At 37.4% G+C, this 22,676-nt stretch overlaps 1 protein-coding gene across 8 annotated transcripts in view; it reads left to right on the top strand.

Annotated features, from left to right (window-relative positions):
- Positions 1–22,676, top strand: part of TUT4 (terminal uridylyl transferase 4) — a 228,991-nt gene that overhangs the window by 147,320 nt on the left and 58,995 nt on the right. For all 8 annotated transcript variants that reach the window (XM_053576504.1, XM_053576498.1, XM_053576503.1 and 5 more), the window contains 6 exons: positions 902–1,018; positions 11,739–11,916; positions 14,637–14,725; positions 16,319–16,370; positions 19,380–19,449; positions 21,288–21,414. In XM_053576504.1, coding sequence (XP_053432479.1) covers positions 902–1,018; positions 11,739–11,916; positions 14,637–14,725; positions 16,319–16,370; positions 19,380–19,449; positions 21,288–21,414 — 633 coding nt within the window. The remainder of the gene's footprint in view (positions 1–901; positions 1,019–11,738; positions 11,917–14,636; positions 14,726–16,318; positions 16,371–19,379; positions 19,450–21,287; positions 21,415–22,676) is intronic.

Raw genomic sequence — 22,676 nt, 5'->3', positions numbered from 1 at the left:
TTATATATATATATATATTTTTTTTTTGAGACAGAGTCTTACTATGTCGCCCTCGGTAGAGTGCTGTAGCATCACAGCTCACAGCAAGCTCAAACTCTTGGGTTTAAGCAATTCTCTTGCCTCAGCCTCCCAAGTAACTGGGACATAACGCCCAGCTATTTTTTGTTGCAGTTGTCGTTGTTTAGCTAGCCTGGGCTGGGTTCGTACCCGCCAGCCTACCCACTGAGCTGCGGGTGCCGCGGGATTTTATTTCTTATAGTAATCAAAAAAACTGAAAGTTAAGTTTGAAACCAGTTTTGTGGTAGCATTAGAGTAAAACTAAGTAGCAAGACTCTTTCTTATCTTACATTGGGTTCTAAAGATAATATTTGATGAGTATTAAAACTTACCATTATCATGCTATTGTTTGAAGTTAGTATATAATCTCCTATAACTGTTTAGAAAAGGGACAGTCATGTCCTGGATATGTAAATACTGATTGGTTTATTAAAAACTTATTCCTGGGCAGCGCCTGTGGCTCAGTGAGTAGGGCGCTGGCCCCATATGCCGAGGGTGGCGGGTTCGGACCCAGCCCCGGCCAAACTGCGACAGAAAAATAGCCGGGCGTTGTGGCGGGCACCTGTAGTCCCAGCTGCTCGGGAGGCTGAGGCAAGAGAATCGCGTAAGCCCAAGAGTTAGAGGTTGCTGTGAGCCGTGTGACGCCACGGCACTCTGCCCTAGGGCGGGTAAGTACAGTGAGACTCTGTCTCTACAAAAAAACCCCAAAAAAACAAAAAAAAAAACTTATTCCTTCAGTCCTTATTTCTGTGTGTTAATTTACATAATTGTATTATTTACTTACTATCATCAATAATTTATTCCTTTATTCTTATAAAAATGCATTTTTAACTTATCTCTTTAGCGATCACCAGAATATACAAATTGCCGGTATCTATGCAAACTTTGCTTAATTCACATTGAAAATATCCAAGGAGCTCATAAGCATATAAAGGAGAAGAGACATAAGAAAAATATTTTGGTAAGTTCTTTTAAAAAATTTATTTTTCAAATGGTAAATCTGTATCAAATAATTTTTATTTTTGAAACTAAAAATGTGATACTTCTCCAGTTTGTTATATTTGTAGCTGAAATGATAACCTTGAAAGCTGTGATTGTTGTCCTTATCTCAAGTGGTCACAAGGGTAATCTCAAGACCAGTTAGCTCATTCTGAAGAATGTTATTTCCTAAGTTTAAAGCTATCAGGTACAATCAGTCTGTCTAACTGATACTGAGTTCTTGTGTGCTAGGCAAGTGAATAAGATAGTGACAGTTTTTGCCCTCAGAGTTTCTAACATTTTTAAGTAATGAACCTCATTAAAGGGGGAAACATGGTGCTAAGGAAGTGGACAAGGATATTTTACTTGCTCTATATTGATAGGGAAGATTTCTTTGAGAAAGGGACCTTGAGTGGAACCTTGAAGTAGTAGTTTAAATGACAAAGAGATGAGTGACCTAGAGAATTAAGTGGAGAGCAGTTTACACAAAAAAGTAGCATGAATAAAGTCTTAGGCATGGGGGCGGCGCCTGTGGCTCAAAGGAGTAGGGTGCAGGCCCTATATGCTGGAGGTGGCGGGTTCAAACCCAGTCCCAGCCAAAAACTGCAAAAAAAAAAAAAGTCTTTTAGGCATGAAAGCACATGGCATAAAAGGAACTGAAAGTCTAGTATGATTAGAGCAGAGAAAGGTAGAGAGAAAATGGTGTGGCATGTAGCTGGAGAAGTATAGACTATTTAGGGCCTTACAAGCTTTAGACTTTAGGAATTTGTAATTTTGGGAGTATTTCTATTCAGATATTTCATAGGCATGGATACGAGCGCTTTTCTTTTTTAAAATGTGTTAGTATATTAACTATTTCATTTTTTCTTTTTAAAGTTACAGTAATTATACTGTGTAATGTCTTAATTATCTCTAAGTCTCGGCTCATATATCTTCTCTGAGAAGTAGTCTTTCACCTGACCCTTTCAGCAAGTCTGGGTAAGGTAACTCCTTTGTGCTCCTAAAGCAGCTTTTATATACCTTGATCAGAAAACCTAATGCTCTCCCCTTCTATACTTCCTTATTCAGTATTTTAGAGGGTAGGTTTAGTTTCTTACTAATTTTGTTTCTGAATTGCTAAGGACAATCATGTCTGACGCCTAGGAGGTGCTCAATATATTTGTCTTGAAAAAAAATGAATGCTTGGCTCTGCGCCTGTATCTCAGTGGCTAGGGCGCCAGCCACATACACCAGAGCTGGCGGGTTTGAATCCAGCCTGGGCCAATTACAACCATTAAAAAAAAAAAAAAAAAAAAAAAAGGCCTGGTGTTGTGGCGGGCACCTATAGTCCCAGCTTCTTGGGAGGCTGAGGCAAGAGAATTGTTTAAGCCCAAGAGTTTGAGGTTGTTGTGAGCTGTACCATGGCACTCTACTGAGGGCAACATAGTGAGACTCTGTCTCAAAAAAAAGAGAAAAAAATGAATGCACTGAAGTAAGTTAGGAACTTGGAAGGCAAGAAATTATTCAGATTTTACCACCTTACTATTTTGATTTCTTTAGAGCTTGAGAAGATTTAATAAGACAGAGTCAAGGTGGTAGTTCAGGAGATAGTAATTGAGAATTTTCCAGAAGTGTTTAACGATGCTGATCATTAGTTCCAAGAAGTTTAGAGGATTCTAAGAAAGAAACTTTAGAAGAAAACTATACTTATACATGTTATCTTGGGTATTATATACATTAAGGTTGAATATACCTTATCCTAAATGGGGTGAGAAGTGTTTGGATTTTGTTCAGAATATGAAATATTTGCATTACATTCCAATGAGCGTTTCCTTTGAAAATCAGTCATATCAGTGCTCAAAAAGTTTCAGGTTTTGCTGGACACAGAAACCTGTACCTATAATTGTAGCTATGCAGGGGTTAAAGCAGTTGGATAGCTTGGGCCCAAGAGTTTGAGACCAGCCTGGACAATATAGCAAGACACTGCCCCCCGCCCCCCATCCCTGCCAAAAATCATATATGAAACACTTACAGTTAACATCATACTTAATAGTGAAGACTAAATGCTGTCCCCTCAAGAGTAGGAAAGTAGGCAGGTATGAATATGCTACTATGGAAAACAGTATGGTGGTTCCTCAAAGAATTAAAATAGACTGGCCTGAGCAAGAATGAGACCTTGGCTTTACTAAAAGTAGAAAAACTAGCCAGAGTTGTGGCAGGTGCCTGTAATCCCAGCTGCTGTGGAGGCTAAGGCAAGAGGATTGCTCAGACCCAGGAGTTTGAGGTTGCTGTGAGCTATGACACCACAGCAACAGCGTGAGACACTGTCTCAAAAAATAAGTAAGTAAAAATAGAACTGCTATATATAGCAATTTCACTTCTGAGTATAAACTTAAAAGAATTTTGAAAGCAGGGTCTCAAAGAGATATCTGTACATCCATATTCAAAGCAGTGTTATTCACAGTAGGTAAAACATGGAAGCAGTCCAAGTGTCTATTAACAAATGAACAGATAAGCAAAATATGATATATTCATATGATGGAATATTATTCAGTATTAAAAAGGATGGAAATTCTGCAATATGCTGTAACATGTATGAACATTGAGAAATTATGCTAAGTGAAATATATCAGTCACAAAAAGAAAACTAATACAGCCCTTTTGGAGAGAAGTATGGAGAATCATCAAAGATCTAAATGTAGACCTTCCATTTGACCCTGTAATCCCATTACTAGGTATTTACCCAGAACATCATAAATCATTTTACCATAAATACATTTGCACTAGAATGTTTATTGTGGCTCAATTCATAATCACCAAGTTGTGGAAGCAACCTAAGTGCCCATCAACCCATGAATGGATCAATAAACTGTGGCATATATATACCATGGAATATTGTGCAGCCATTAAAAAAGATGGAGACTTTACGTCTTTTACATTTACCTATATGGATTTGAAATACATTCTTCTTAGTAAAGTATCGCAAGAATGGAAAGGTAAATATCCAGTGTACTCCATACTTTTATGAAATCAATATATAAACAATTACATGTTCCTAAGAACAATAAAACACTATTACAGTCCAGTTTGAGGGTAGAGAGAAGCAGGAGGCAGGGAGAGTGGAGGATGTATAGCAGAAGGAGGGAGGGCAGGAGGCGGGATCTCACTTAATGTTTACGTTGTGAGCATGTATAACATGCCCCCTGGGTGAGGGGCTCTTGTACAAATGGAACTTTACCTTGGAAGTGAGAACAATGTAACCTAAATATTGTACCCTCATATTAATTTGAATAAAGTTTAAAAATAAAATAAAAACAAAAGAAAAATAGCCTGTGATTCCATTTATATGAAGTTTTTAAGAGTAGTCAAAATCAAAAAGAAACAAAGAATGGTGGTTGCTAGGGGCTGGGAGAAGGGGGCAACGGAAGTTATTGTTTGATGGATATAGAGTTTCAGTTTTGCACATGTGTACTATGTTAGAGTGTTTGGATTTTATTTTAAGCATTATGGAGCTAAGTGACATATATTTTTGGAAGGTTACTGGAATCAATATGAATGAAGCCTGAGAAGGGTCTATTTGAGGAGACCAGTTAGTCTTTCATGATTATTTAGTTAAGCAATGATGAACATCTGAGCTGAAGTAGTAGTGAGTAGTACTAGTTGAGGTTAGATTGTTGAAAGATTCAAGATGGGTAGGGGTGGAGGCCTACGGTGTCTAGAATGATCATAAGGTATCTGATTTAAGATGTTATTATAAATTATGGTATCATTTACATAGACAAAAAAGAAAAGTATTTCAGAACATACTGATTTTGAGACACTTAACGGGACATTTCAAGTAGAGATTTCCTGTAATCATTTGCATATAAAGATCTGGGACTTGTATTAGGATCTGGAGATTCAAATTTGGTAATTCTCAGTTGGGTTAGATCACCACAGGAGTGAAAAGGAGAGAAGATCAAGTAACATAGACATTTGAGGACTATTAGAGGAAGAGCAGCCAATAACCTGGTGAACATGTAGGTAGTTCAAAGTGTGATAATACAAGTAAAAATAATCCAAGAACTTAAAAATGTCTGATTTGGCAACTAAGGAGGTTTTGATAATCCTGATAAGAGCAGTATCTGTTTTAGAGCTAAAAAGTACATAGTTTTGAGTGAGCAGGGGTAAGGAAATAAAAGAAAAGGAGGGATAGATTCAACTTGCAGGAAAACTTGTGAAGAAAGGAATATTGGTGGTAACAAGAGTGGCACACAGGATCTTTTTGTTTGTTTTCTTTTAATATGACTGAGTAAGGCCAAGGCGTGGTGGCTCACGCCTGTAATCCTAGCACTCTGGGGGGCCAAGGCAGGTGGATTGCTTGAGCTCAGTAGTTTGAGACCAGCCTGAGTGGGACCCTGTCTCTAGAAATCAGCTGGGCGTTGTGGCGGGTGCCTGTAGTCCCAGATACTTGGTAAGAGGATCACTTGAGCCCAAGAGTTTGAGGTTGCTATGGGCTGTGACACCATGCCACTCTACCAAGGGCAACAAAGTGAGACTGTCTCAAAAAAAAAAAAAAAAGGCAGAGTAAAACTTACTGCAGTTTTAATTTTTTTTTTTTTTGTAGAGACAGAGTCTCACTTTATGGCCCTCGGTAGAGTGCTGTAGCCTCACACAGCTCACAGCAACCTCCAACTCCTGGGCTTAAGCGATTCTCTTGCCTCAGCCTCCCGAGTAGCTGGGACTACAGACGCCCGCCACAACGCCCGGCTATTTTTTGGTTGCAGTTCAGCCGGGGCCGGGTTTGAACCCACCACCCTCGGTATGTGGGGCCGGCACCTTACCAACTGAGCCACAGGCGCCGCCCTGCAGTTTTAATTTTTTATTAATTTGAATAATCATTAATCTTTATCTCTTTCTTGATTGTGGATTCCATGAGGAGAGGATTATATATGCATTCTCTTTTTCCTGTTATAATTCCATTGCTTAGCACAGCTTCTGGCTTTTCATGTGCTTGGGGCCATTCATATATCTTCTTTGGAGAAATGGTTATTCAAGTCCATATGTTATTTATTTATTTATTGTTTGGGATTCATTGAAGGTACAAAGATTTAGGTTACACTGATTGTATTTCTTAGGTAAAGTCCCTCTTTAGGAATGGATTCCAGTTCATTCTAGGTTAATACAAAAGGTGTAAAGTCTCCATCTTTTTTAGTGGCTGAATAGTATTCCGTGGTATACATATACCACAACTTGTTAATCCATTCCTGGATCAGTGGGCATTTAGGTTGTTTACACATTTTGGCGATTTTAAATTGAGCTGTGATAAATAGTTTAATGCAAATGTCCTTATGATAAAAGGATTTTTTTTCCTTCTGGATAGATGCCTAGTAATGGAATTGCAGGATCAAATGGGAGGTCTAATTTGAGTTATCTGCAGATTCTCCATACTTCCTTCCAAAGAGGTTGTATTGGTTTGCAGTCCCATCAACACTGTAAAAGTGTTCCCTTCTCTCCACAAGCACGCCAGCATCTGCAGCTTTGAGACTTTGTGATGTGGGCCATTTTCAATGGAGTTAGGTGATATCTCAGGGTGGTTTTGATTTGCATTTCTATGATGATTAGGTGTAATGAGCATTTTTTCAGGTTTGTTAGCCATTTGTCTTCTTTAGAGAATGTTCTATTCCTGTCTTGCCCAGTGATATATGGGATTGTTGGGATTTTTTAATTGATTAATTAGAATTCTCCTACGTACTAGGCTTTTGTCTGATTCATAATACGCAAATATCTTTTCCCATTCTGAAGGTGGTTATTTGCTTTGGTTGTTGTCTCCTTGCCTGTACAGAAGCTATTCAGTTTAAGTCTTATTTATTTTTGTTGTTGCAATTGCCACTGACATCTTCTTCATAAAATCTTTCCCCAGGCCGATATTTTCAAGTGTTTTCCCCATACTTTCTTTGAGGATTTTTATTGTTTCATGCCTTAGATTTAAATCTTCTATCCATTTTGAATCAATTTTTGTAAGTGGTAAAAGGTGCGGGTCTAGTTTTAGTCTTTTTTTTTTTTTTTTTTTGTAGAGACAGAGTCTCACTGTACCACCCTCGGGTAGAGTGCCAGGAGGTCACACGGCTCACAGCAACCTCTAACTCTTGGGCTTATGCGATTCTCTTGCCTCAGCCTCCCAAGCAGCTGGGACTACAGGCGTCCGCCACAACACCCAGCTATTTTTTTTTTGTTGCAGTTTGGCCAGGGCTGGGTTTGAACCCGCCACCCTCGGCATATGGGGCCGGTGCTCTACTCACTGAGCCACAGGCGCCGCCCCTAGTTTTAGTCTTTTACATGTGGTTATCCAGTTCTCCCAGCACCATTTATTGAAAAGGGTTTTTTCCCCAGTGTATGTTATTGTTTGGTTTATCAAAGATCACGTGGCTATGTTAGTTTCATCTCATGGTTTTCTATTAAGTTCTAAATGTCTGTGTCTCTATTTTTGCACCAGTACCATGCTGTTTTGATCACTATGGCTTTGTGGTATAGCCTAAACTCTGGTAGGTTGATGCCCCCGGCTTTATTTCTGTTACTAAGAATTGCCTTGGCTATATGGGTTTTTTTTCTGGTTCCATAGGCAATGAAGAATTAATTTTTTCAAATCTTGAAAGTATGATGTTGCTATTTTAATGGGGATTGCATTGAATCTGTAGAGTGTTTTGGGAAGTTTCAACTTTTTAACAATGGTGAATTCTTTCCAGCCATGATCATGGTATGTTCTTCCATTTGTTAATGTCTTCTGCTATTTCTTTCCTTAGGGTTTTGTAATTTTTCCTTCACCTCTTTTGTTAGGTATATTCCTAGGTATTTCATTTTTTTTTTTTTTTTTTTTTAAAGCTACTGTGAAGGGAGTTGTGTCCTTGATTAGCTTCTCAACTTGGCTGTTACTGGCATATATAAAGGCTACTGATTTGTGGATGTTGATTTTATATCCTGAGACATTATTGTATTTTTTGATTACTTCTAGTCATTTATTTTTTTATTGTCCAGTTTTAGGAATCGTTTTTATATTTTGGATATTAATCTCTTCTTAGATACATGATTTACAAATATTTTCCCCAATTTTGTGGGTTGCCTTTTTACTGTGTTGATTGCGTCCTTTGATGAACAAAAATTTTACCTTTTTAGGCTAGGAGTGGTGGCTCACGCCTGTAATCCTAGCACTCTGGGAGGCCGAGGCGAGTGGACTGCTTAAGCTCAGGAGTTCGAGACCAGCCCGAGCTAGAGCAATACCCTGTCTCTACTAAAAATAGAAAAACTGAGTCAAGGGAATCACTTGAGCCCAAGAGTTGAAGGTTGCTGTGAGCCATGACACCACGGCACTCTACCCAGGACGACAGCTTGAGACTCTACCTCGAAAAAAGGCATCACAGTTCACAGCAACCTCCAGCTCTTAGGCTTAGGCAATTCTCTTGCTTCAACCTCCCGAGTAGCTGGGACTACAGGCACCTGCCACAGCACCCAGCTATTTTTTTTTTGTTGTTGTTGCAGTTTGGCCGGGGCTGAGTTCAAACCTACCACCCTCGGTATATGGGGCCGGCGCCCGACTCGCTGAGCCACAGGTACCATCCGACTTTGCTAGTATTTTGTTAAGGATTTATTGAAAGTTTTTAGTAGGAGTAACAATATGGAAAATGGGGTGAAGAGCCAAAGATTGGAAATGGGGATTAATTAGGAGTCTCTTACCTCTTGGACAAGTTTTCCTAGCCTAAACTAATTCATTTTGGAATTTGCTTCATCTCAGTAGAAGGCACTGTCATTCACCTAGGTGGTAGGACAAATACCTTTAAGTCATCCTTGATTCATCTCTTTGTCTTATACTTCACATTCAAACCATCAGCCAAGTCTATAGACTTTACCTTCATTATACCTTGTTTCTAAACTTAAGCATTCATTGCATACCTCTGCTTCCTGCTTTAGTCTAAGCTACTATCACCTCTCACTGGGCTGTTTTTTTGTTTGTTTGTTTGTTTGTTTTTGAGTCTCAAGCCGTCACCCTGGGTAGAGTGCCCAGTGTGGCTCACAGCAACCTCCAACTCTTGGGCTCAAGCGATCTTCTTGCCTCAGTTTTTCTATTTTTAGTAGAGACGGGGTCTTACTTTTGCTCAGGCTGGTCTTGGACTGGTGAGCTCAAGCAATAAACCCGCCTTAGCCTCGCAGAGTGCTAGGATTGCAAGTGTGAGCCACTGCCCCTGGCTTCACCTGGACTTTTTCTAACTTACCTCCCTCTCTGCTCCTTACAGAATGTTCTCGATGTAGGAATTAGGATTGTTCTTTTAAGATATGTCATATCATGTTACTTCCTTCTCTTACCCCTTTAGTGGCTTTTCAACTTAGAATAAAATTCTAAGCCCTTCCCAAGTCCTGTTAGGTGATACAATATTTTATTTCTAAGTAACTTTTCAACCTCATCATCAATCCATAGTTACCCCTTTGTTAGTTAGCTACAGCCACCAGGTAATAGGAGGGACTTTTTGTGTGAGAGTCTTTGCGTTTTATTCTCTCTGTCTGGAACACTCTTAATTTAAATGTCTCTCTCCTTCACTTCATTCGCATCTCTGATTAAATGTAACCTGTTCAGAGTAGATTTCTTTGTCTACCTTATTCTAAAATAATGCACTTTTGGATGTTAAGGTAGGAGGATTGCTTGAGGCCAGGAGTTTGAGACCAGTATGGATATCATAGCAAGACCTCATTTCTATAGGAAAAAAAAAGCTAGCCAGATGAATGGTGTACTCCTGGAATCCCAGTTACTCAGGAACCTGACGCAGGAGGATTGCTTGAGCCCAAGGTTTGAGGTTACAGTGAGCTATGGTCATGCTATGTCCTCCAGCCTGAGTAACATAGCAAGACTTTGTCTTTAAAAAAAGAAAATTGTTCATGAAAAGCTAAAGGAAATAAATTAAAAATAGAAAAACAAAAACAATACCCTTTTCTCATCATTCTGTAACCTTTCTCCCAATTTTATTAGTCTTCATAGCACTCATCTAACATGATATATGTTGTCTGTTTCCTCTAATTAGAATTTAAGTTATTGAAGGCAGGAACTTGATTGGTAATAATTTGTTTTATTTTTTATTTTTATTTATTTATTTTTGAGACAGGGTCTCATTTTGTCACCCTCGGTAGAGTGTTGTGGTATCACAGCTCACAGCAACCTCAAATGCTTGGGCTTACGCAATTCTCTTGTCTCAGCCTCCAAGTAGCTGGGACTGTAGGCACCTGCCACAACGCCCAGCTATTTATTGTTGTTGTTGTCGTCCTTGTTTAGCAGGCCTGGGCCAGCTTTGAACCCGGCAGCCTTAAGTATATGTGGCCGGTGCCCTAACCACTGAGCTACAGGTGCTGAGCCTGTTTTGTTTGAGACAGAGTCTCACTTTGTCTCCCATGGTAGAGTGCGATGGTGTCATCGCTCATAGCAACCCCAGTCAGTCCCTTGGGCTTGAGTGATCCTCTTGCCTCAGCCTCCCAAGTAGCTGTGACTATAGGGCCCACCACAATGCCCTGCTATTTTTTTTTAAAGACGGGGCCTCACTCTTGCTCAGGCTTGTCTGGAAATCCTGAACTCAGGCGATCCATCCTCTTTGGCCTCTCAGTGCTAAAATTATAGGTGTTAGCCACCGCGCCAGGCCTTGATTGATAATATTTGTGACAGAGGATGTATGAGGATGTCAGGAGGACATGAGGATATCAGTGAGAATGTTTGATGGAACAATATCCTAAGGGAAGTATGATAGATTATTAATAGCTTAGGTGGGCTTGTCTTTTACGTTCTTATTTCCATGAAAATCTTAGCAGTATAATTCAGAACATTTTGTGGTATAAAGATAATTTTGTAGCTTGTTGATCTCAATGTTTTTTTCCTTGTCTTTGCTGTTAATCTGTTAGATGAATCTTAAAAAAATAGTCCCAAAACTTAGATTCACATCCAAGATTTAGAGTATAATTAAGAATCCCAGAAATGGTCACAGAAATTTATAGAAATTAGTTTAACTTAACCCTGGGTTAGAATGCAGTGTCATCATAGCCACAGCAATCTCAAACTCTTTGTTTCAAGTGATCCTCTTGCTTCAGCCTCCTAAGTAGCTGGGACTACAGGCACTTGCCCTAATGCCCAGCTAGTTTTTCTATTTTTAGTAGAGGCAGGGTTCACTCTTACTCAGGCTGGTCTCAAACTCCTCAGCTCAAACAATCCACCCTCCTTGGCTTCCCGAAGTGCTAGGATTATAGATGTGAGCCACTACTCCTGGCCTTGTAAATAGCATTTTTTATAATCAGAAAAATAATTTATAAAGGTCACCGTGTATATGTGACATAATCCTTTTTTAGCAGAATAGAGATTTCTTGAGCATTTTGTTGAGCTACTGTTGGATAAAATAACAGAAATATGTTGTAAATACTAGGCAATGTGTTGATAGAGTCCAGGAAGTCTTCCTGGGACCATTTAATCTGATACTTAGGTGCTGACTGATATGATTCAAGACTTCTGCTACGTCTAAGATAGTCTGCCTGGGTTCAACAAAGTTTTCAGCTCAAAGGCAGAGGTCTCAGTTTCTTTTGTTTACATATCATAGGTGGCTTGTATCTGGTGCACAGAAGGTGAATATTTGCTGAGTTAATTTATGTTCTTCCCTGCTAAATGTAAGGATATTAAAATAGAATTTTTTTTTTGTTTTGTTGTGAAATGTTAACACTAATAGGAAAAACAGGAAGAAAGTGAGCTTCGTTCCTTGCCACCTCCCTCTCCTGCTCACTTGGCTGCTTTAAGTGTTGCAGTTATTGAATTAGCAAAAGAACAAGGAATAACAGATGATGACCTCAGAGTGCGTCAGGAAATTGTGGAGGAAATGTCAAAAGTTATAACAACATTTTTACCAGGTACAAATAAAGTTCATATTTGATTTTAAAAATCACAAAACTCTTTGCCTTGCTTCTCTTGAACTAGAGTAAATTTCTTAGTGTTTTCCTTTTTTTTTCTTCTTAAAAGTAAATTTGTTTTATGAATGATTTTTTTTTTTTAGGGGGAAATATTTCAAACAATGGGAATTGAGATTTATGGTATAGCGTAAGTTTGTAGTAAAAAGAAAAAGATGTTCAGAATACTAGATACAGAATCATTTCTTGGTGTCGCAATATTTTTTGAAATATACAGTTTTCAGTAGCATTGATTTCTGAATGGACTTGATAGTTAAATTATTTTCAATATAAATATTCCAAATAGCCACTAAATAAAATTCCTATTCCTTGCTGGTGGGGAAATATTAATTTATTTTCAGTGTGGACATTAAAAAAATCTTATTTTTTGGTGCAAGGGGGTGTCAGGTCAGATTTTAGTAATTATGTGTACACTAAAATTTGCTTAGCTTGTATCAGTTTTTCCATCAATAATTGGTAAAAGTAATATATGTTAAATAAGGCTTATTTCTGCCTACCAAAGGGGTTTTAGATAGTTGTAAGTTAATGGTTTCACATAGATTTGTTTGGGGATATATATAAAGGATATAAAATTAAAATATTACATTTAAAAATTCTATAATAGTATGATTTTCTGCCTTTAAAGTGCATTAAATTTTAATTTAAATTACATAAAATAGTTTATTACTATAGGAAATAAAAGAATAAAATCTTTATGATCTTAATGACTTGGATGACTTTCACATATTTTGTGAGCTTGACTTTTATGTATACAAGTTAGCATGAACTTAGTTTCTAAGAAGCTAAATCTGCCCGATCAGTCTCAATCATGTTATTTTCAGTTTTCCCTCTGGTGAGATTTTTTTACAAGTTTGCCTTTTGGCGGGTCATGGTGGCTCATACCTATAATCCTAGCACTCTGGGAGGCTGAATCAGGTGGATTGCCTGAGCTCAGGAGATCAAGATCAGCCTGAGCAAGAGGGAGATGTTGTCTCTAAAAGTAGCTGAGCATTGTGGTAGTCGCCTGTAGTCCTAGGTACTTGGGCTGAGGCAAGAGAATTATGTGAGTCCCCAAGAATTTGAGTTTACTGTGAGCTGTGATGCCATGGCACTCTACCAAGGGTGAAAAAGAGAGACTCTGTCTCAAAAAAAATTTCTGTTTTGATTTTTAAAATAACATTTGATAGTCTGAGAAAGGTAGAGGTAGTGCATTATTGTACCTTTTTTTTTTTTTTTTTTTTTGAGATCCTCAAGTTCGAGCCCTGGGTAGAGTGCTGTGGCATCACAGCTCATAGCAACCTCTAACTCCTGGGCTTAAGTGATTCTCTTGCCTCTGCCTCCCAAGAAGCTGGGACTACAGATGCCCGCCACAATGCCCGGCTATTTTTTTGGTTGTAGTTGTCATTGGAGGGCTGGGACTGGATTCAAACCTGCCAGCTCTGGTGTATGTAGCTGGCGCCTTAGCTGCTTGAGCTACAGATGCTGAGCCTATTTTTTTTTTTTTTTTTTTGTATAAACTCTTGAGAGCCACAGTTTTTTGGATTTTAGGTTTATAGTATTAGTGAACTTTCCTTCATTTTGTATTTTTAAAAATCACTGCCATTGAATGTCTGTGATCTTTTCCCCATTTAGTGATGTCTCCTGTGTAAGTATAAATATGTAAATATAAATAAGTGTAGTTTGTGATAGTAGCTTTAGCTAGGTTAGAACATTTATTACTTTTAAATATTGAATATTAAACATTCTGGGCTCAGCGCCTGTAGCTCAGCAGTTAGGGCGCCGGCCACATACATTGGGGCTGTGGGTTCAAACCCGGCCCGGGCCTGCTAAACAACAATGACAACTACAACAACAACCAAAAAAAATAGCCAGGCATAGTGGTGGGCACCTGTAGTCCCAGTTACTCTGGTGGCTGAGGCAAGAGAATCACTTAAGCCCAAGAGTTTGAGGTTGCTGTGACCTGTGATGCCAGGGTACTCTACTGAGTATGACATAGTGAGATTCTGTCTCAAAAAAAAAAAAAAAAAAAAAAATATATATATATATATATAGAAAAAATAATAAAAAAATGAAAAATATTACACACAAATGTGAGTAAACAAAACAACAACAACAAAAAAATCTATTAAAAAAAAAAAAAAATGGCTTGGCTCTTGTAGCTCAGTGGCCCGGGCGCCGGCTACATACATTGGGGCTGACAGGTTTGAACCCAGCCTGGGCCTGCCAAAGAAGGGCAACTTCAACAAAAAAATAGCCAGGCATTGTAGCGAGCATCTGTAGTCCCAGCTACTTGGGAGGCTGAGGCACGAGAATCGCTTAAGCCTGAGAGTTTGAGGTTGCTGTGAGCTGTGACATCATGGCATTGTACCGAGGGCAACATAGACTCTGTTTCAAAAAAAAAAATAAAAAATACATAAACATAGTCTGTGTCCTTTCTATATGAACTATTAACACAATTTTGTTTAAACACTGAACTGGTATAAGTAATTTCTCTCTCCCTTCTCTGTTCCTATATCCCCAAACTGGGAAACATTGTTATTATTTTATAGATAAGTTAGAATGATGTTATTCTTATATAATCATTTTACTAGAAATGGAAAGATAGATTGAAGTGTTTTGTTTTTTTTCCTAAGTTCCCATGTTTGCACTCCATTTCACTTTTTGATGTTTTTCTTTTATTCCAGAATGTTCACTTAGGTTGTATGGCTCGTCCCTGAGTAAGTTTGCTCTGAAAAGTAGTGATGTTAATATAGATATAAAGTTTCCTCCCAAGGTAAGTAAATAGAAGAGAACCTTTCATTTTATTTAACTAGTACTTAGTAATTTTTGTAGATTATCTTTTTAGAGAAGGGTTGCAGTGGAATATAAAACTATGGTTTGTAGAGTGTTACTATCATGACTAAACAATACTTTTGTATATTACTATTAGGCAGTGTAAAAGAAAGGAACCAGATAAAAGGAAGCAGAAGCGGAAGAGAGTTGTAAGGGAAAAAAAGTACTTGTGTCTGAGCATATTGTGTAGTTATTATTTCTGCTATGCAGTATAGAAAGTGGAAAGAGGTTTGAAGTCAGACATAAGAGTTCAGATTTTGGCTGCGAGGAGCAAGTTACGTGATCTTTTTGAACCTTGGATTCCTTATCTCCAAAATAGGGATAATAACTTTTATAGTAAATGAGATAATAATGCCAGGTATTTTAATATAGTACCTGTTACATGATGGGTAGTTTTAATAAGTAGTAGCTAGTTTCATTAGCAATAGTAACAATATTGTTTAGCACTGCTAGCATTGCTTATTTATTTTTAAAATAGTCAATATTTATGTTTAAAATTTGTTATATAATACCTTTATGTTCAAGAAGATTGAATTTGGGTGACAATTTGGTGTTTTAATTTCTAGCCTAATATATTTACTTTGCAATTAATGCATGATCATTAAATACTTGAAAATAGCTGCAAAGTACATTTTAAACATTTGGCAAGCTTGTTACGTAAAAGTAGTATTTTGTCTAAACCTTTAGGCCAAGTTGCCAGTTGTTGTGTGTGTGTATATATATATATATCCCTTAAAATTTTTTTCTCAACAACTTCTTTTCCACTAGTTTTACTGTGAAATTTCAGAACCTTTTTCTAAGACCCAGTAATTTTAGGAATGTTGCTGGAATAATAGTGATGTATCATTCATTAGATTCTACGTTTTTTTTTTTTTTTTTTTTTTTTTTTTTTTTTGAGATAGTCTTACTTTGTTGCCCTTGGTAGAGTGCCATGATGTCATAGCTCACAGCACCCTCAAACTCCTGGGCTCAAGAAATTCTCTTGCCTCAGCCTCTTGAGTAGTTGGGACTACAGGTGTGCCACACACCTGGCTATTTTTAGAGGTGGGGTCTCTCTCTGGCTCAGTCTGGCCTCAAAGCTGTGAGCTCAGGCAGTCTACCCGCCTTGGCCTCTCAGAGTGATGGGATTACAGGCGTGAACCACTGCTTCTGGCCTTAGATTCTACTTCTGTGAACAGGAATTGTTGATATAAAAGTAAAACACGGGACGGGGCAGGTGGGTAGAGGGAAGGGGATTGGTGGGATTACACCAGGGGTGCATCTTACAAGGGTATATGTGAAACTTGGTAAATGGTCTGTAAAGCTAGTGAATGATGCCCCATGATCATATCAATGTACACAGCTATGATTTAATTAAAAAAAAAAAAAGTAAAACACTATTCTGTTAAAATACAGAGCATGATTTTATTTAAATGTTATTCTTTAACATGAAATTTGAGTTCTCCCTAATGTTCTGGTGCTACTTGAACTTCAAAATTAGCTTACTAATTTAATTTGAAACTTTTAATATGAATTTAATTCCAAACTTTTTTAGATGAATCATCCAGATCTTTTGATACAAGTTCTTGGGATTTTAAAAAAAAATGGTGAGTTTCATTGATTTTTTTTTTTTTTTTAAAGTATCTTTGTAAAGGCACATGCATTATGTTGTTTTATATGGCTAACCAACTTAAAACTAAAACTGCTAGCAAATTGAGTCACTGTTCTACATATAGACATATGTATTTATTTATTTAATAGGTATATTTGAAAACATAATTTACCTGACAGTTCAGAAGTACAATATTAAAATTGATATGTAAAAAACTGCCTTTTGGGTAATTTGAAAAATTATTAGTTTTGCATTTTATGGACATTTCTTGTATAAAGGAGAATGAAAACGTGTAATTATTAGGAGGTCATTGATGAAGGAACTTTTGGGAGAGATTTGGAATAAAAATGCGCTGGTACATATGTTTTTTTCTTCCCACTTGAAACAGTCATAATCATTTATGTATATCAACTGAATCATACCTATTTTTTTACACTTGTCTTATCTAAGTGGATTGCCTTTGTAAACAGGGCATTCATATAGGTAAACATAAAATTTAGAAAATTACAAGATCCTTTAAACCAGGCCTCAAGTCATGTATTATAATTTAGATTTTTTTCTTTGTTTTTATTTACTTTTTTCTTGTTTGTTTGTTTTGAGACAGAATCTCACTTTGTCACCCTGGGTAGAGTGCTGTGGCATCACAGCAACCTCAAACTCTTGGGCTTACGCGATCTCTTGCCTCAGCCTCCCAAGTAGCTGGGACTACAGGCGCCTGCCACAATGCCCAGCTATTTTCTGTTGCAGTTGTCATTTTTGGTTAGCTGGCCTGGGCTGGGTTCGAACCCTCCAACTTCGGTATATGTGACTGGTGCTGTAACCACTGTGCTACGGGAGCTGAGCCTACTGTTTTTTCTTGTATTAAGGTAAATGCTTAAGATTAAGCTCGAGATCTGCAGCCAGATTTCTGGTTCAGATTTTAGTTCTGCCACTTACTGCTTGTGTGTCCTTTGACAAATTATGTCAGTGTTATTAGTTTTGTCATCTGCTAAATGGCAATAATACAATATCTTTTAGTTGAAAGGATAAATAGGTTAAACCATATTTTAGAAAAGTGCCTGGTATATAGAAACTTCTTCTTAACATTTTTGTTGCTGTGATTGTTATTGTCACCTTACATTTTGTGAATTTAAGTACCTGGCAAAAGTATTTGCAGTTTGGCTTAGAGAGCCCTGTTTTTAGCCTTTCCCTCTTACTGACTTTAACATCAGTTCTAAACTTCGTTTTTCTTTTTGTCAGCTTATTTATCAGCTTCTTCTGGTCATTATCCTGGGATTCCTCTTATTTATCAGCTTCCCTGGTCGTTATCCTGGGAAATTAGTTTTCAATAAATGAATTTGGTACTCTATATCTTATAACTGTATATCTGTATCTATATAGATACATATATATGTATTATATAATATATAATATATATACAATATATGTACATATATATATTTTTTATTTTGAGACAAAGTCTCACTTTGTCACACCTGGTAGGTGCTATGGTGTCATAGTTCAAAGCAACTTCAGACTCACAGGCTTAAGTGAGTCTTTTGCCTCAACCTCCCAAGTAGCTAGGATTATAGGTGCCTGCCACAACGCCCAACTATGTTTAGAGGTGGGGTCTTGCACTAACTTAGGCTAGTCTCCAACTTGTGAGCTCAGGCAATCCACCCTTGTCAGCCTCCTGTGCCCGGCTCTCGTAACTGTATTTTAATATATTTTTTTTCTTGATTGATTCACACCTGTTTCTATTATAATTACTTAAAACTTTAAAGCTTCAAGAGTTATACATGGCTTTTACCTCTTCAGTTTTATTAGATAGTATCAACCTAGAACAAATATTGAAAATACAATTTTTATACTAAAATATGTAAGTAGATCATCTTAAGTCATATAGTATAGGTTTATAAAACTCAGTCGGATTTTAAAATTGATTATTTCCTTTTTTATATTTTGTATTCTTTAGAAACCTTTCTCCTGTCGTGTCCAGGATCTGTTATGTATCTGTATTCCAAACTTCGTACTGAGCTTTAGTTCTTCAGTACATGTTTTTTGAATAAGTGATTCCAACAAGTACTACTGAGAGATCTTCTTTGAATTTCAAGTGAAATAATGTTAATCCATTATTATTATTATTATCATTTTTTTTTGGAGACAGAGTCTCACTATATCACCCTTGGTAGAGTGCCGTGGTGTTGCAAAGCTCATGGCAACCTACAACTCCTAGCTTAGGCGATTCTCTTGCCTCAAGCCTCCCGAGTAGCTGACTGGGACTATAGGCGCCCGCCGCAACGCCCGTCTATTTTTTGTTGCAGTTTGGCCGGGGCAGGGTTTGAACCTGTCACCCTCGGTATATGGGTCCAGCGCCCTACTCACCTGAGCCACAGGCGCCACCCATGTTAATCCATTATTAATGTTAATCCAACTCCATCTATTTTTATTTAGATCAGACATTATGTCACGGAGGTTGCCTTGGACATAATAGAGTCTAGGGTGGAAATATACTTTATTCAGTTAGTTCTTCTTAGCAGCTTTGATTAGGCAAACTCTTCATATATTAACAAGAAGGGTGGCCAGGAGAGTTAGCTTCTACTTACACAGATAATTTAATAGGATTAAACTGTCAAAGCATGATAGTTCCTCATTTTGTGACTCTTGTGGAAATAACTTCAGAAGCAAGTGCTGTCCTTTCTTTGCTGTATCTTTGCGGGTTTAACAACTTTTAACTAGATGATCTACTTATTTTGAAACATCTAAACTCTTAGGGATGTTAAGATCTTTCTTCTTGAGGTGATTATGATTTTTGGACAGTATTTCGACTACGTGTGGTTTGTGATACATAGCTAATGATACAAAGCCAGGTAGGAGATTCTGTTCGGTTATGCTCATAATCATTAGAGTAGATTATCCCACAGAAGCAATGTAAGTGATTTTCAGAAGGAAACTATCAATGTTTACATAGAGTAAATATTTTAAAGATGTTGACATTAGCTAACTTTTTTTTTTCCCTCATTAGCATTATATGTAGATGTGGAATCTGATTTTCATGCTAAAGTTCCTGTTGTGGTGTGCAAAGATCGGAAAAGGTTGGTAACAATAACAAGAAAATATTATTTTTTAGAACCCAAACAACCAAATTTGTAGTGAGTTATCTATAAGCGAGGACAGTTTTATTTTAGATTTGTCCTTGGATTAACATGACTAAACTAGTTTCTGTTTATTAAAAATAGCAGGTTTACCAAATGTATGTAAGAAATAGTAGAATTAACAGACAGTTGAAAATAAAGCACTCTAGGCAAAACTTTGATTTCATGTTTTTCCTTAAGTTCATTGACTCACCCAACAATATTGAGCATTTATTTATATGTAGGTACTGTTTTGCTTTAGGGATACAAACATATATAAGAAATAGCCCTTCTTCTGAAGTATTTTACAGTCTGTTAGAATCTAGTTTTTAGTTTAGTGAAATTAAATGAGTCATTGAAGACTGATCTTGCCTTTCAAGTCTGATGTCTATAGGACTGAGAGCGCAAAGTGCCTTTGAAAAAGGCAACTAAGGGCTCGGCGCTTGTAGCTAAGTGGCTAGAGTACCAGCCACGTACACTGGAGTTGGCGGGTTCGAATCCAGCCTGGGTGCCACGGCACTCTACTGAGGGCAACAAACATAGTGAGACTTTATCTCAAAAAAAAAAAAAAAAGGAAACTAAAATAATCCTGTTTGAAATCAATGTGGGAGACAGAAACAATATAGAAATGGTACAGTATTTTTTTATTGATTATGAACTTGTATTTCATACATTTTAAAGGTAGTCTATAGAGATCTAGTTCAGATTTCTCATACTATGTATGAGAAAATTGAGGCTTGGAGTGGTTAATCCAGATTGTTGAAATTCACTTTTTAGGGAAAAAGTTGAATTAGAATAGAGGCAGTCTGACTTCTAGTGTTTTTTTTTCCCGCCACATTCTGTCAGATTGCCTGTGTGGCAATCTCAGATTCATTCTTCTCCTCACTTCTAAGTTATCTCTGTTATACTCTGTCACCACCCCATTTAAGGTAGCTGCAATTTTCACTTACATATAAGTGTTACTTGAGAGTTAATATGCAAAACCTTTCTAATCTTTAGTCTGAAAGTGACATCAATAAAATCATGAAAGCTTGGAATAGGAAGAATTAGAGTCAAGTATAGCTAGCTAGCTAGCTCAGTATCTCTTTCTATGCTTTTCTTATGTGTAAGACAAAAAGAATGAACTAGGAAATTATGTTATAGTACTTGACATTGAGGAGATCAATGTCCTTTCTCTCATATGTATCAAATTTTGGCAATTCACAATACTGCTTTTGAAATTAATTTTCCATAAACTTAAGTACTAAAAGAGGTTGAAGATTTATTTCTGAAGTACAAATGGATGTTAAAATATCATTCTGCTAGGTGTGGTGGCATGTACCTATAGTCCCAGCTGTTCAGGAGGCTGAGGCAGGAAGATCACTTGAGGCCAAGAGCTCAAGGTTACCATGAGCTATGACCAGGCTATTGCACTCCACTCTGGGTGACAGAGATAGACCCTGTATCTTTAAAAAATAAATTACAGATGAGTTCAGTTCTTTCCCCCTTCCAGAAGCTCTGGTACTTTTTACTTCTTCTGTATTCCTTTCTAACTTCTAATAAAAGTTCTGTCTTACCACTGGGGGGGTGGGTGGGAGGGAATTACATGCACAAAAATATATATGTAATTTACATGGAACTCTAGTAATAGAAATGATGTGTAGTTTTCAGTTTTAAATTTATTAAAACATTTGTTTCTATTATGACTTTCTAGGTACTGTAGTTAATGTGGTGACTGGAAAAGGTAGTCATAGGATTTGAAATATACTGCTTTTTATGGTATTAATACAGTGGCATTTGCTTTTTTTCCTTATTCACAGTGGCTTACTTTGTAGAGTAAGTGCAGGAAATGATATGGCCTGCCTCACTACTGATTTACTTGCTGCTCTTGGGAAAATGGAGCCTGTCTTTACTCCCTTGGTGTTAGCCTTTCGCTACTGGGCTAAGGTAAGTGAACAGAAAGAAAGGAATTTTTTTATTTTATTTAATTAATTTATTTATTTTTTGTGCTGTACAAGGAAAAGAAAGGTATTTAATCTGTAAAATCAGTCAGTGCTTTTTCTTACACTGACATGTAACATGTATTGTAACATGTGGGACAAAGTCATTATCTGTACCAGACAGAAAGTGATGTGGCAAATTCTGATTTATGAACATCAAAGTAAAGTCTCAAATTGATATAGACTTACTGATATATTTCAGATTTTTTTTTTGAGACAGAGTCTATCCACTTTATCCCTGGATAGAGTCCGTTGGCATCATAGCTCACAGCAATTTCAAACTCTCAGGCTCAAGCACTCCTCTTGCCTCAGTCTCCCAAGCAGCTGGGACTACAGGCACCCCCCCATAATATCTGGCTTTTTTTTTTTTTGAGACGGAGGGGTCCCGTTCTTGCTCAGGCTGGTATGAACTCCTGAGCTTAGGCAATCCACCTGCCTCGGCCACACAGAATGCTAGGATTATAGGCAAGAACCACTGTGCCAGGCTTATTTTAGAATTTTTGGTTGTCATACTTTATTTTCTTTCTATATACTATAGAAATGTTCTCTTTTATATGTTAATGTATAAGGTAAGTTAAAGTTATAAAGTTGTAAAATACGGCATGTAAGTTAACTTTTTTTATTGGCATATTTTTTCCAATCTCTAAGAATGATATTCTCTTTCCTCAAAATCATTGATAATATTGAGCAATTTCTGATTGTGGACTTAGTTGTCTAGGTTTCCTAAATTGGAATTAATTTATACATCTGAACGCTGTGGTTGCCCTGTGCTCATTTCTTTGGTGTGGAGGTAGGGATAAGGAATGGTTAAGTAATTACTAATGTTAGTCCAAGTGACCAGAGAGAGAGAATTTAGCTTTTTTGTGTTTGTTCTTAACTATATCAGTACAGTATTTATCACTTGTTAGATTAGTGGTGAATAAATTCTCAGTCTTACACAAAGAAAACCGATGAAGGGGATGGTGGCAGACTGATAACTTTAAGGCAAAACAGTCAGAGGATTCTCTTTGGAATTTTTTTTTTTTTTTTGTAGAGACAGAGTTTCACTTTATGGCCCTTGGTAGAGTGCCATGGCATCATACAGCTCACAGCAACCTCCAACTCCTGGGCTTAAAGGATTCTCCTGCCTCAGCCTCCCGAGTAGCTGGGACTACAGGCGCCTGCCCCAGTGCCCGGCTATTTTTTGGTTGCAGTTCAGCCGGGGCCGGG

This window comes from Nycticebus coucang, chromosome 22, assembly GCF_027406575.1.
Source record: "Nycticebus coucang isolate mNycCou1 chromosome 22, mNycCou1.pri, whole genome shotgun sequence".
Classification (NCBI taxonomy): Eukaryota; Metazoa; Chordata; class Mammalia; order Primates; family Lorisidae; genus Nycticebus; species Nycticebus coucang.
This window is presented reverse-complemented; position numbering and strand designations above follow the sequence as displayed.